This window comes from Falco naumanni, chromosome 6, assembly GCF_017639655.2.
Source record: "Falco naumanni isolate bFalNau1 chromosome 6, bFalNau1.pat, whole genome shotgun sequence".
Classification (NCBI taxonomy): domain Eukaryota; kingdom Metazoa; phylum Chordata; class Aves; order Falconiformes; family Falconidae; genus Falco; species Falco naumanni.
In genome coordinates this window covers 43,334,442-43,349,155 of record NC_054059.1, presented here as the reverse complement: position 1 = coordinate 43,349,155, position 14,714 = coordinate 43,334,442, and the positions used below count along the sequence as shown (strand labels likewise).

General features: G+C 36.1%; 1 protein-coding gene across 3 annotated transcripts in view; it reads left to right on the top strand.

Moving 5' to 3' along the window:
* SHPRH (SNF2 histone linker PHD RING helicase) overlaps positions 1–14,714 on the top strand; it is a 54,822-nt gene that overhangs the window by 28,995 nt on the left and 11,113 nt on the right. For all 3 annotated transcript variants that reach the window (XR_005828370.1, XM_040597439.1, XM_040597441.1), the window contains exons 17-24: positions 1,959–2,066; positions 3,010–3,152; positions 6,514–6,687; positions 7,016–7,078; positions 8,214–8,439; positions 10,967–11,110; positions 12,411–12,512; positions 13,323–13,394. Coding sequence is in view for 2 of the 3 variants with exons in the window: in XM_040597439.1 (XP_040453373.1) it covers positions 1,959–2,066; positions 3,010–3,152; positions 6,514–6,687; positions 7,016–7,078; positions 8,214–8,439; positions 10,967–11,110; positions 12,411–12,512; positions 13,323–13,394 (1,032 nt within the window). In the remaining variant the exon portion in view is untranslated. The remainder of the gene's footprint in view (positions 1–1,958; positions 2,067–3,009; positions 3,153–6,513; positions 6,688–7,015; positions 7,079–8,213; positions 8,440–10,966; positions 11,111–12,410; positions 12,513–13,322; positions 13,395–14,714) is intronic.

Below are 14,714 nucleotides of genomic sequence, written 5' to 3'. Positions count from 1 at the left end.
GTCCTTTATTTCCTCAGATTTTCTTTACTTTTCTCATTTTGACTTCAGACAGTCACAGTCTTCTCTAGGTGAAGTTTGTTTCTTGCATAGATGCCCTAAGCATCTTCTCAATCATGCCTTGAAGCTGGTTCTATACCTCTTTTTTTGGTCCTGTGTGTGGTACTGATAACATCTTCTTTGAATCCTTCTTGAGAAGGTCCTGATTTGCAGTGTTCTTTGTAGCCTAAAGTTTGCCAGTGGCATCTGCCCAGGTCCTCCCTGTATTATCTATATTGTATTCACATGCCCTACAGCAACTGGTTCACCCCATCACTCTTATACTGCCTAAACATATAGAAAGGTTGACAGTCTTTGGCCAGATGAGCGAGTCGCTGTGTGTTACTCTGTGTCCCTGTTTAACTATATCCTTAACCTTAACTGGGGAAATACCTGGTAAGATAGCTGGGATCACTGGTCACTCATAGTGGATATATGGACTACATTTGCAAAAGAACATTGTTACTGTGGCATCATTTAGGTTGGAAGGGACCTTGGGAGGTGTCTAGCTGTACCTCTCGCGCAGAGCAGGGTCAACACTGATTTCTGACAAGATAACTCAGGGCTTTATCCAATTGGGCTGTTAAAACCTCCAAGGAAAGAGATTTCACAATGTATCTAAACAGCCTGTTCCAATACTTAATAATCCTCATATTGGGGGCAAAAAGTAATGACATACAACCTCCCATTCCAATTTATAGCCATTGTCCCTTGTTCACTTGCCATCTACTTCAGTGGAGTGCCTGGCTCCCAGTTCTTGGTGATTCCCTTCTAGCTGCTGGAAGGGTGCTATTTTATATCCTCTAAGCCTCTCTTCTCCAAGCTGGACAAGCCCAGTTCTTTCAACATCTCCAGTTATATGGTGGTGTTCAGTATCTGTCTTATTATTTGAATATCTTGTGATATTTTATCATTTTTATGCAAATTCTATGCATAGGTAGTATTTACTCTCTTTTATTGAGACTTGTTCTTTAAAATATTTAAAGAAGTTTCTACCTGCTTTTATAGAAATACGGCCCATTTTTTCTATTGGCCTGCAGCTCTAGCAATTTTTTTATATCACCTTCTTCTGATATTATAAAGAGGAGGACTGGAGAATTTGTATTTTGCTTACAAATAATGAAGCAGAGATTGTTTTTTGTAGCTATCTTTTGCCAGTAGCTCATCCAAATACCTGAGAGTCCTATCAACTCCTGGTAAACTGAGCTTCATCTGTAACAATACTACTATAATTATTTTGATACTAGCAGACAAAAAGAAGACACTTAAACACGTCCTAAGATGCACAGAATAAGAATACCTAGTGAAATCACAATGTAATGGTGAAAGATACATATGTGTGTACATGTTACTTGTAAGAAATGTAACTTGTTCATCAGTTGTTAAAATATCAAATAAACTGGTACTCACTGTATTGTGGAGACACTTGCATACCAAGAGGGGTTTTCACTGTCAGAAGTAATTTTTATGAAAAAATTATGTGATCCACCTAAAAATAATGAAATATAAACCTTTCTTGGTTTTTTTTATGGGTAAGTTTTCCATGTAGGTAAGTTAAATTGTCCTGTTCTCATGTTGTTCTAGGGTCGTTTTATTGTTTGCCTGTTCAACACAATGTATTTTAATTTACAGAGAAGTAAGAATTAAGAATTAAATTCCAGTTCATTTTTGTAATGCAGCGTATCCTGTTGTGTTGTTTGGGCTTGTCCAAAAGCAAAATTACATAGTTGGCATCTAGTAATTTCTCTTCGGAGATTCTTTTGTGGGCTTGCTAATAAATGCTAGATACTACTTATAAATGAAAGGTAGCAAGTAGGAAGCTTAAGATTTTAAAATGTTATGGTAGCTGGGAAGTTTTTATATTTTCAGTTATTCTTCATAGATATGATTTGTGCATAATTTAAGCTCTTATTTCCATACAGGCAGAACAACTCCGACAGCATTATATGAGTAAATCCAATGCAGAAGTTGCAGAAGCCCATCAGGCCTTACAACCAGTTCTTCAGACCATTCGGGAGCTCCAGAGAAAGGCAAGTACCTCTTACATGTTTAGTGTCTGAATTAGGAGATTTTAAAAAAAATATTAGTTTCATCTGGCTATCCAGTACTCCAGCTGTTTATTATCTCTGAGTTCTTTGAAGGCCTATTTTGAATGGGACTTTGGCAGTGTGTGCACACACGCACAGCTCCAAAACATATTCTGTGTTCCCCGCATAGAGGCACACAGTCATCAAAGAACAGATGACTAAAACCAGAAGTACATGGAGAGATGATTCAAGTAGTTTAACATCATGCTTGATTTTTGTTTTGACTGTGCTGCACTTGTAATTTAGGTAAATGTTACAGGTTTGGCCTTGAACATTCCTGTGTTGTATCAGATGGCGTTTCAGTTACTTTCAAAGGAACTGTTCTTCGACATGCATTTAGTCGTTGTGCTTAGGGTTTAATTGTGTTTAGTCAATATGACAATTCAGGTTTCATGGAAAGATGGAAACCGTTAATGAAGAACACCTGAGTTGAAATGCTGCTTGTCGTTTGCATAATAGGGGAGAAATACTAAAGAAATAGGGGGAAATGGCACATGAGGAAGTAAACTTCTGCATCTTCTTTCACATTAATTTCACAGAGAGCTTGCTTTCTCTGATTAAATGATCCTTTCATCTCTTTTGAGAGAGAGAGAAAGAGGAAACTTTGAGATTACAGTATCTGGGTGGCTCTTCTGTGTAGATGGCCTCAGTGAATGTAACTACTGAAGCAATTTGAAGGTGTGGAAGTAGGTGGGTATGTAGAAAATTCCTTAATCATATTCACTTAAACAGGAAAGGGAATATTTTTTTAAACATACTCTCATATTCCACTTTCCATGGAATTTACCAGTCTGAGTGTGGCCTAAAGAGCACTGTAAGCCTTTGCTGCAATGAGTAGATTGGTTGTTTGTTGAATGATCATGGAGAAATCTGTTTTTACATACAGATACATTCAGGTTCTCCTTGGTGGTTGGATGTCATCCAGACAGCAATACAGTATGCCATCGATGAGGAGCTTGTTCAACGTGTGCAAAATGAAATAACCATCAACTACAAACAGCAGACTAATAAACTCTCCATGGCAGAGAAGTAAGAGAATAGCTAAAATAAGCTAATCTGCTCAAGTCCTCTTACCAGTTTGTGCTAACAATTGCAATTAAATAGCAGGCATTTGCTTCAGAGCATCTGGGCTGCAATTAAGTTTCAAAAACAGTCCCCCAAAAAGCATAACTAGATAAAAGACTAAGAAAGAAAAGCAGGAGAATTACAGGTTTTTCCTAGACTAGCATTCTTTTAAATGTTCCTTTTTATTATCTACTGTGATTTTACAGTCTTCTGTACTCACGCAACTGCTGAGCAAGAAAGATTCAAAGCTTACTGCATTAAAATTGAGTAACCTCTAAAAAAACCTGAAGTGCTTAAATGGAAAGTAGACAATATGAGAAAGTCCTCGTGTAACACCATAAAATAGCATCACTTCTTTTCTAAGTGAAGAATTTTGGTCTGGTTTCATATTAGAGACAAAACTACCACTATTGTGTAGAATTACAGAGTAATGGATTGGAAGTGATATCTGGAGGTCACCTAGACCAACTCCCAGCTCAGAGATTCAGCCCAGTTAGGTTGCACAGGGAGATTTGTCCTGCTAAGTTTAGGATATCTCCAAGGAGGGAAATTTCATAGCTTCTATGTGAAACCTCTTTTGGTATTTGGCCCATTGGTGGGGGAAAAAAATATAATTAAAATCCTTCTATCTAGTTAATATTTCCTGTGTTGCATCTTGTGTCTGTTTTCTGTTGTCCTTTCACCTTACACCTCTGAGAAAAGTTTGGCTCAGTCTTCTCTGTACGTTCCAGTTAGGTGGATGTAGAAAGCAATAGTGTCTCCCATGAGCAGTCTCATTTTAAGGCTGAATAAACCCTTTTCTCCCAGCCTTTTTTGTATGTCCTGTGCTCCAGCTCTGTAAGTTCATACAGAAAAGGGAGATGTAGGACAGAGAATGCTCTCACAGTTTAACTTCAGGCAGTTTTCTCAGCTACATGAACAATCATTATGCTCTTAAATACAATCTTTCTGAATCTTGTTTTAGTTAAGTACATATTTTTATTTATATATATAATATATAAGTACATGTATATACATGCATATACATATGTATATAAATATCTAATGTTGTTATAAAAATGTGTATATGTGTGTAAATTTAAATACTTAAAATTGCACAGGTGTTAGTTAAATATGTGAAGATACATCATCCACTATGACTACTCTGTTATTGTGATCACAAAAAGGTGGCACAGTTCCTTGCCCTTGCTGGAAGTAAGCTTCATTTGCTTTTTGTACTTAACATAATTCTGTTGAATAATCTAAATAAAGATACAAAACTTTACCTCTTCTTTCTTCAAAACTCAGAATTATGGTGAGAAGGAAGAAGGAAGTTCTGTCTGTTCAAAGTGGATATTTGGGACACCCAGCTGGAAAGTAGCTTTGCAGAAAAGGAACCTGGGGGTTCCGGTGGGACACCAAGTTGACCAAGAGCCATCTATGTGCCTTTTGTGGCAAGGAGGGCTAATGGTATCCTGGACTGCATTAGACAAAATATTGCCAGCAGGTTGAGGGAGGTGATCTTTTCTGTCTGCGCAGTGCTGGTGAGGCAACACCTGGAGTACTCTTTGTCCAGTTCTGGGCTCTCCAGTATAAGAGAGATGGACATACTGGAGAGAGTCCAACAAAGGGCCAAGAACATGATGAAAAGGCTGGAGCATCTCTCACATGAGAAGCTTAGAGAGTTGGGACTGTTCAGCAATTCAGGGGGGATCCCCTTATATATATAAATACCTAAAGGTGAGATGCAAAAAAGATGGAGCCAGGCTACTTTTTAGCGGTGCTCAGTGACAGCACAAGAGACAGTGGGCACAAACTGAAACACAGGAGGTTCCTCTGAAGATCAGGAAATGCTTTTTTTACTGTGGGAGTAACTGAACACTGGCACAGGCTACCCAGAGATGTGGTGGAGGCTCCTCTCCATCCTTGAAGATGCTCAAAAGCTGTCTGAGCATTGCCCTAGGCAACCAGCTGTAGGTGACCCTGCTTGAGGAGAGGGGTTGAGCAAGGAAGCCTCCAGAGTCCCCTTCCAGCCTCAACCAGTCTGTGAGTCTGGATATGAGTGTTTTATGGTTAAGTGTTATTTAAGAATGATAGCATCTCATTCTGGTTAAAATAAATTTGAGGAAAAGATTGTTCGCGTGTTCACACTGTGCTCATGTGCCTGTGTGTCTGTCTACGTGATTGTCTGGGTCATACTGGGGAAAAAAATCAATATTTTTTTTTCTTACTAGGAAGTATGTTTTTAAATTGTTGCTGCTTACAGGTTATATAACTTTGGAAGAGCTATCTGCGACTCATATCACCTTTATAAAATAGGGATAAAACTTATTTTCTTTTTAATTCATCTTAGCATATGCAATAAAACCTTAAAGAACAGTGTCTTGTGAAGTACTACTGGTCAGTGGTGGAAGTAACAAGTGCTAATCTCTGGTTGAGTATTAGAGATGGTTAATCCAGGCTGTAGTGTGGGAGATTTTTAAAAATCTGGAATATTTGACAACTGCTGATATTAACAACAGACTTGTGATTGCAATTTACATGTATTTTCAGGCTACCTGGTTAGGCAGACTTTTCTATTTTATTTTAAAATACATACTGCTTAAGTAGGTAGTCTTAAATGCCAGACTTTCCTAGTGGTGTTAAACCTGTGCTTTTCTCTCCACACTTTATAAAAGGGATGTTTTGGATCAAAATTTCCATATGGGTTAGAACCATAGTCTTGTAATGTGCTGTCCTGTCCATGGATGCCAGACCTTGCATGACTGGTGCATTCTCAGCAAGAGACCTCTGCTCACAAGAAGAACACAACAATGCAGGAGGTGTTTAATTGGGGTTCATGTTCCCACTCCAATCAAGACAGCTGAGTTTTAGGAAAATAGTTCAGTGTTACGTCCATTTAGTAATTTTAACTTTGAAAGCTAACTTGCAAAATGCAGTGTAATTTTGTGATGGGTGCACGTGTCTGCTGTGAATGGCACAGGTGCACTGAAAATCAGTTTGTTGGCCAACAGATGCAAATAAAACTAAGTATATGCAGTTGTTTACCTTTAGTAGATTTGCATTGTGGACCAGAATGTTGCAGGTTGGTGTTGCCTGCTAATATTCAGTTGCATCTCTCAAGTCATGGAAAGTGTCTTTCTGTTCTAGAAATACCAGGCATCATCTCAGGGGACACGATGGTATGATTTCTAACAGCATTACATGTAGCAGTAATAAGCATTTACTTATTATATGATCTTCGTATGTTGTCCTGGATTGCTATTTCTCTTATACTTCAAAATACTGAATTAAGTTTGAATTTGGTGTCTCGGTGTGCAATTAGTTCCCTTTTTCTTTAAATCAGATTCCGTGATTGCAGAGGCCTTCAATACCTGCTCACAACCCAATTGGAAGAAGTGAAGAAGTTCCAGAAGATTGTAAGAGAAGCAGTGAAAAACTTAGAAGGCCCTCCCTCTAAGCAGGTTATTGAGGCTGCCACTATCTGCCATTTGCGACCTGTTAGACTTCCACTTAACAAGTATGTCTTGAAAATGGAAAATATACTTTAGAAGTGTTTCATTAAATTTTTCTTTCATTTTAAGTAAGAGATTAAAGTCTTTATTCTGTATTCAGGATTTGTACGCACACAGATATTGCAGATCTATTTGTTAGAATCACGACCTTAATTTGGTTTTATTCTTACAAAATCTTTTCCTGTCATTACTGTATCAAGTATACATAGGACTGTTAAATTGTTCTTTTTTTAAGGACTTTTTGTGGTTTTATATATTGGAATAGGGAATTACAGGAATTACTTTGATTTCTGATGAAGCAAACACTTGGAATTTCAATCTTCTGTATTGCAGCTGTGTCTTTTGTAAGGCTGATGAGTTGTTCACAGAATATGAGTCGAAGCTCTTTTCTCATACGTAAGTTCATAGCTTTATAAACTTCTTACTATAAAAAAATGTGAAAGTTGGACTCTTTTGTATTTTCTCCTTTAAGTTTTCTGAAATAACTTTATGCACAAATTACAGCAACTTCTTGCTAGTGGCCTTGATGGCAATTTTACTACTCAAGTTTAATTTTCTATGTAAATTTCATCTGTAGAAGTTGTGCACAAGGAATGAATACATGCCACTTTCTCTCAAGCTCCTGTAATATAACCATACATTTGAAATGAAGTGTTTAAGTGTTCAGAAAGTGTGTATAAATACAAGTATCCTAATTAAACGCATATTCCTGTTTGTGCAAATATTTATTTTCAGTCCAATTGCAAGTGGTATTATACCATACTCATTCATAGATTTATTGTTTTAATTCTGTATAATAGTAACAGAATTTAACTAAAGCTGTAATGTGACAGGAGATTTCAGACACGAAGGCAGCTGTGAGCTGAAAGAAGGGTTGCATCAGCACATGGTGTGAGAGAAGTATGCATAGTGGACATTACTGAGAGGCATAGATTACAGCCCTCTTCATGCTTTCTCTTTGAGTTTTATCTCTCATGTCCCTCACAATGTCAAAATTAGATCGAAAAATCTTGAGGTCGCTGAGAATACATTTTGAAAAGTCTTTACTAGTGGGATCTCTGTTACGTAATGATGCTGGAATCATTAGGAAATGTTAGTGTGTTTCTGAATTAATATTATTTGTCAAGGAGTGAACTGGGAAGCTGTAGTGTTTTTAAATAGTGCAATACACAGCAAATTTTGCATTAGAGTTTAACTGCAACTCTTGCTGCTTTAAAAAGTCAATATTGCATTTTTTTAAATGAATGTGACATTAATCATTAATAACTACTGAAAGATAATTAATATGTGTAAGCCTTTATAATAGCTATAGATGATTTTGAGCTGACAAGATGGCCTGTACAGTGATTTCGTTGCTGGTACTGAGGGCACTGTGTTTGAAGCAAGCTTTTGGGATATCGAGTAAGAAAACAGCTGTTTGTATTTGTTGGGTTTGCATTATCCTTTAACCAAATATTAGAAGGTGAATAAGTAGAAATGGATGTGGAAGTACAAAACCAGTGATAAGTATTGTATTGGGTTTGTTTTTAAGTGTTAAAGGCCAAATGGCAATATTTGAGGAGATGATAGAAGATGAAGAAGGGCTCGTTGATGACCGTTTGCCCACCACAAGTAGAGGTCTGTGGGCGACCAGTGAAACTGAACGTGCCTTGAAAGCTCTTCTCTCCTTTGCCAAAGCTCACCGAATGGATATCAAGCTAACCGAAGAAGGCAGCATATTTCTGGAACTGTATGAAGCGTGGAAAAAGGAATATAAGGTACAGTAAATGCGATGGTGATGGAACAGTCATGTAGTCCATTTAATGTAATATAAACACATTTAGGTTGAACATGAACAAATCTAAGCTGTATTCCTGAAATTAGGGTTTACCTACACAAAGCTTATTTGCAGTGCTTATTACAAGATTTGATTTTAAATGGTTTGTATATGATTTAAGAGTTTCTAAAAGCCATACTGGCTACTAAGCATGTTAGATGCAATTACACTGCTTAGTATTAAGACAGTATACAGATAAAATTAAATGTATTAATCTGTTCAGTTAAATCGGAATATAGCAAGATTCAGCTAATAGAACATTGGTCCGTTCTGTAATTCAGTTTACTTTCAGTCATATGCTAGCTACAGACATCCTTTCATTATTGCTTTATTTCCTGGATCTTGTTTACTGCACAATGCAACCTGAAATTAGTCTTCTGTTTGGATCAGAGAACTGCAGGAGTATACTGTGAATTTCTTTATGCATCCGTGTGTGTGTGTGTGTTTCCTTGTAGCGAATATATACTGGTGATGGAGAAGAGGGAATACCTGTTGCACACATGGGTATCATCCTGTCTTACAGCTTAGGTGCCATCAAAAGTGTTTTCTCTTGAATGCTTCTCCTCGTTATCACGGACCTCAGCTTCAGTAGAACACACTTGGTACACTAGTGCCAGGTTTGACTCTTCTGTATGGGTTGGGTTTCTTTGTGGTCTGACATCAGAGGAAATTCCTGTTCCTTGAAGGGTTATCGCCCTTGTGATCTTTCTCCTAGGCTTTCTGTTTCATGAGTCTAGGAAATTGTCACTCGTTTTTTTTCAAAACTAGGAGGTTTTGAAAAAGGCAAGATAATTCTTGCAGAAGTATGCTATTGAATACAAACATTTGTTATTAGCTTTTGTCTATAGAAGAAGAGACTATATTCTAGAGAGTGGTTTGCTTTATGTGTCTTAGACTGACTAATGGAATTCTGTCTCTTTATTTTTCAGCAAACTTGGTTATTGATCACCTATTTTCCTCAAATTGGTAGCGCTACTTAAGAGTGAGACTTAATCCAGAGCTGCCTTAAAAAAAATTTAGCAGGTTACAGTGTAACATAGTGCAAAACCTTTTTAAACAAAATGTCATCTCGATCAGTGTTTAGTTATCTGATAGCTGAAGTTATTAAACCCTTAAAGTTGTGCTGCTGTCAGCAAAGTCAGGTCACTCACTTATGGTACCAAAATGCTGATTGGAGAATAATAATGCTAGCTCTTCTTGTGCTTTGTTATTTTATATCCTCAGCTTGTAGCAGTTCACAAAAGGAGGAGGACATAAGATAACTAGTTACCAAGGCATTACTATGTATTGGAGATTTTCTGCTGCAGGAAAGGAACACAGTCTCTTCATGTCCTTTTACTTTAGGAAACAAAAGTTGGGGCTAAAATACCAATGAGAATGAAAATAGTGCTGTTGTGATTCCATCTTTTGTGACTTGGAAATACCGAGTCAATTGTCTGTACTATTCTCATCTACATTGAGCTACAGGGCTGACACTCTTTAAAATAAGCCTTTAAATCTAAAAAAAAAAGTTGTGTGTTTTTTTTTTTTTAGCAAAAGCAATTTTAGTTTAGTTTCCTTAATTTTGGGGAAGCAAGCTCCTTTCATCTTATTCACTGTCCGTACCCTGAATGCCAGATTTAATACACAGTAATTTTATGTTTCTCATCTAGGCATAGCTCAAAACAAATGCTTCATTAGTCTTTCTTATGCTAAAAGAAAATCCCCAGATTTTCAACCAGCACACCCCCCAGTAACTGAGTATTTAGAAATATCTCTACAATTCAAAAATCAGAAATCAACAAATAGTAATTTTTGGCATTTGCAAAAGGTCTTAGGATTTCAGTAAGATCACTGGAGATATTTTTTTGTTATAAAATATGTAAAAAGTGGAAAGCTAGGGAAGAAATATTTTACTGTACTATTACTAATTGAAAAATAATGTCTGTTTTATATGTATAGTATACTTCCAGTTGTATCTGTCTGTTTTGTAGAAAGCAAAAATTTTTCTTGGGAGAATTGAATCTGCTGTTATCTTCGCCTTGTACTTGTCTGTGCCTTTATCAAGACCACTCAAACTGTTAACATTTCTTTAAAACTTACTTCATCATTAAGAAGCAGTCTTAGTACTATTATAGCTAGCTATTTAAAATTGATTAATCACTTTTCCTTATTTTATTCAGCATTTGCTTAGTCTTGTAAAGCATTTTGTTTCTGACCTTTTATTGCATAAGTTAAAGCAATTGTAGAAGAAATGAGAGACAGCTATTTATAGCTGTTCATAAAGAGAAGCTGGGAAAGAAAGCAGGCAAGATGATCTCTTTACAGTTTGTTTTCCTTCATAATTATTTGTTGTTGTGGATGAATTACTGTAAAGAAATATTATCCCTTACTCCAAAAAGATTTTCACATTATACATTGTATGGCATAATCATATAAAGGGAACTCAGCTCAGTTCTGCTACTAACTCATTTGGACTTTTCTTACAGTTACTTCATGAATATTGGATGGTGCTTAGGGATCACGTGTCTGCCATTGATGAACTGGCAATGGCTACAGAACGGCTGAGAGTGCGTCATCCTGATGAACCAAAACCAAATCCACCAGTTCTCCACATCATAGAACCACATGAGGTAAAGTACTTGGCTGGAAAGAAATGGTTTTTTTCTGAAAGAACCTATACCTTCTACAAAAAAAAGTCTGTATCTAGATCTATGTATAATGTCTGTAATATGCCCCTGTTTCCATTTGAGAACGTCTTGGTGGAGTAGAGTTCCTGTCTGTTTCTACATTCAGTGTAGGCCTTTTGAGCCTGTAACTTTTATTTTGAGATATTTTTGTCAGCCTTCTGACTGTAAGAGTGGCATGTTTCCAAAAGATTGCTGTCCTCCAGCAGCAGGTGAATGGCTCTGGGACCTTTCTCTGCAATTGCCCAGTTTTCCCAAGCTGGTGGAAAATTAAGTTGATCTGATTTCTCACCTATATTGCTACTTTCCATAAGGACCTAAAAAACAGCCGTGAAAACCTAAAATACAATTACTATTTTTTTCCAGTATCTTGGAATTTCTGAACCAGCTCTGAGACTTTCTGTTCATGAACACAGAGAAAATGCTGGGTTGATTTAACCTCAGTTTTGGTTTTGGTTTTTTTCCTCCCCACCACTAGAAATATGTTTTCAGTAGAACATTTTGTGCTTTTTTTTCAGTGAGATTCAGTGTTAGATAAAAGTGTTCTTTTTCTTTCTGTAAGGAAACAGTCATTTTTGTCTGTGTATTAAAGCAATTTTTAAAATGGAGCACTGTCCTTAACAAATGTTTAACAAAGTCTAAGATCTGTGTACGTATTTTTAAACATAAAAGAAACACTCATTACTTTATCCTTCATCCTTTGGGTGCTTGCCTCTTCTGTAGTATTAACAACTGTACCACTACCAACTGTAACTAATTTAAAAGGTGTCAGCTTGATGTTTCTGTCTTCGTATAGGTTACATGAAAATGAAGGGCTTCTAAGAAGTATAAAAAAAATAATTGTTTCTTAAACATTGTTTTTGAAACCAGCAGTAGAATCTAGGATCTATTTGGCTGTAAGAAGATAGATGATAAATTGAAATAAATTTGAAAGAAACGTTTTTTAAAAATGCTATTTGGTTCTCTGTAAAGAACCAATAATGCAAATAAAACAATAAAGACCAAGTTTATATACCTCCTGGGTCTTAACCTGTTCACAGTACTGTGTTCATACTGGGTACAGGAAAGGAATAGTAATTTGCTTGGTGAGAAGTGCGTCTTAAATTTACAGCTTGAGCTGTTCTTCTGTCTGTCCCCCATAAATTATTCAGTTGAATTTTGCCAAAAAAGTTAATGTAATCTTTATTGTAAAACTTCACTATTTTTTTTTCTTTTTTTATATATGTGTTTAATACCGTTTCCATAGGTAGAGCAAAATCGAGTGAAACTTTTGAATGACAAGGCAGTTGCCAAATCACAGCTTCAAAAGAAACTAGGACAACTTCTGTATCTCACCAATCTGGAGAAAGTAAGGTTTACGGTTCCTTGGTCTTTACCGAAGTGATGTACTCTGTTTACCTGGTGAAAGAAACCTGCTGTTATTTTTATTTACAACTTACATTTTAAAGAAAATATATTTTCTGTAAAAATTCATTACATATTGAAATTCCAGGTGTCATTCTTTGTGTTACTGAATAGTTGTATTTTGCCTGTTTGCTTCATTACACAGTTAGAAAACTATGCACTAGTTTTAGATGGTTAAAAATTTAATTAAAACTAACAGGACCATATTTAGTAGAAGTCTTGTAAAATTACGTACCTCTCCATGTACCCTTGATATTTTATGAAGAGCTTACCTTCTTAAACAAAGTCAAACAGATCTGTAGGTTAAATAAGTGTAAAAAACCCAACAAACCAAAACAGACAAAACTTATGTATTATACGTTATTTTAATCATACTGTACAAGTAAGTACAATTATGCCTAAATAAGCATAGTTAAGCATGATGAGGTATATTAACCTGTTTTTACAACAGTGTGAAGCTAGTGAGGAGTTTCTTGTTTGAAGCGTGATTTTACTTGGATTTTTCAAAGTTCGAGTAGAAATGCAGATACTATCTGAAGGACTGCAGTATGAACAGTGCTTCTTTTATTTACCAAAAATGACATATTTTTTAACTTCTCAAGAAAGACTTAATTATTCACGAATGATCTTTAATTTGCTCATACAGGTTTTTTTAAGGACTTCATTATTCATTTTTTCTAGAAGCATGTCTTAAATATAGAAGAACTTTTTATTTGTTGAAACACCAAGTTTGTATTTTTTTTCTACTTTGCAGTCTCAGGATAAAACTACCGGGGGAGTTAACCCAGAGCCATGTCCAATCTGTGCACGTCAACTGGGAAAACAGGTAAGATACTTAGCCAGCAGCTTTTGTTCTTAGAATGTCTACCTAGATCTGAGTCAGTTGTGTGTCAGTTTTTTTCAGCATCTGATTTTCAATGAACGTTGTATTGAAACAGGGGAAATAAGCCCTTTCCTGTAGTGCACCAGGCAGCTGCTCCCCTGAAATAACATCTTGCTCAGATGCAAGCGCCTCTTCTACCTTCAGCTGTTGACATCAGTGCTTAAGTGTTCCAACAAAAATGTTCCAAAAATGTGTATTGCTGCTTGTTTTAAAACTTCAAAGTTTTGCTTTCATACTTCTGTCAGAAAAAAATCTTTGTCATTTATAAGCTAAGAGGTTGAAGAACTGATCTGTATCATAAAGTACAAAGCCATAGTTGATCCTTTACATGCATTAGGTAAAAGCATGAGCAGACTCCTATATAGTCAAACTGAATTGTCTCTTTTTTTAGGGTAGCTATTTTAAGGTTGTTTAGCTTCTGTTAGCTTTATAGACATGTATAAGCACGAACCGGTGTCCTGCAATGTTTCCAAAATTCTCTCTGCATTCCGCTTCCAAGGGTTTTTACAGAAAACAGTTGTTTGCACTGTTTCGTCTCTGAGTTGGAGGAGCTTACTGAAAGGAAAAATAATCTTTTCTTTAACTTTGGCTGAGACTGCCACTTTGGATGGTAGTAGCGGTCATGTTGCAAGGAAATTTTCAAGTGCTTTACATCCCATTTTGATTGAAAGAACCTTACAAAGCCTAAAAGATCTTCAACTTGATAGTCATGTAGTCAGTTTCCTTTGCTGCTTGGACCCATGAAAACTATTTCTTTTTTCCTTTTAGGTTGGCCTATAGAACAGACTAGTACAGAGAAAGACACTATTTCTAGGTGCAAAAACACTGGTTTACAAATTACTTCTCTGTTACGGAAGGTCACAGCTGACACATAGGTGTTCTATGCCTGCAAAAGAACAGCTTCTGCAATGTAAACTTCTGTTTCTAATGCATTCTATCAAAAAAATTAAGCCTCTCTATTCAAAATCTTCTAAATTCCCAAGATGTTATCTAGGACTTAACAATTGATAAAAGTTAAAGCAGTTTCTTTATGATTTTTTAATAAAGAGTGATCTGTTATGAATGTATAGATAAAGACTTTTAAAGAAGGCTAATATAAACAGGTTTGTAATTTTTTAAAAAATGGTGTAAATACTTAATCTGTTTACTTAACCTATGCATTAAGAATCATGATTCATAGAAATGTAAGACTTTAATGTTTTTCCTGAAGTTTAGGACTAGGGAAATGCAAAAAAGAACAATAAATACAGAGAACTTCTGTGG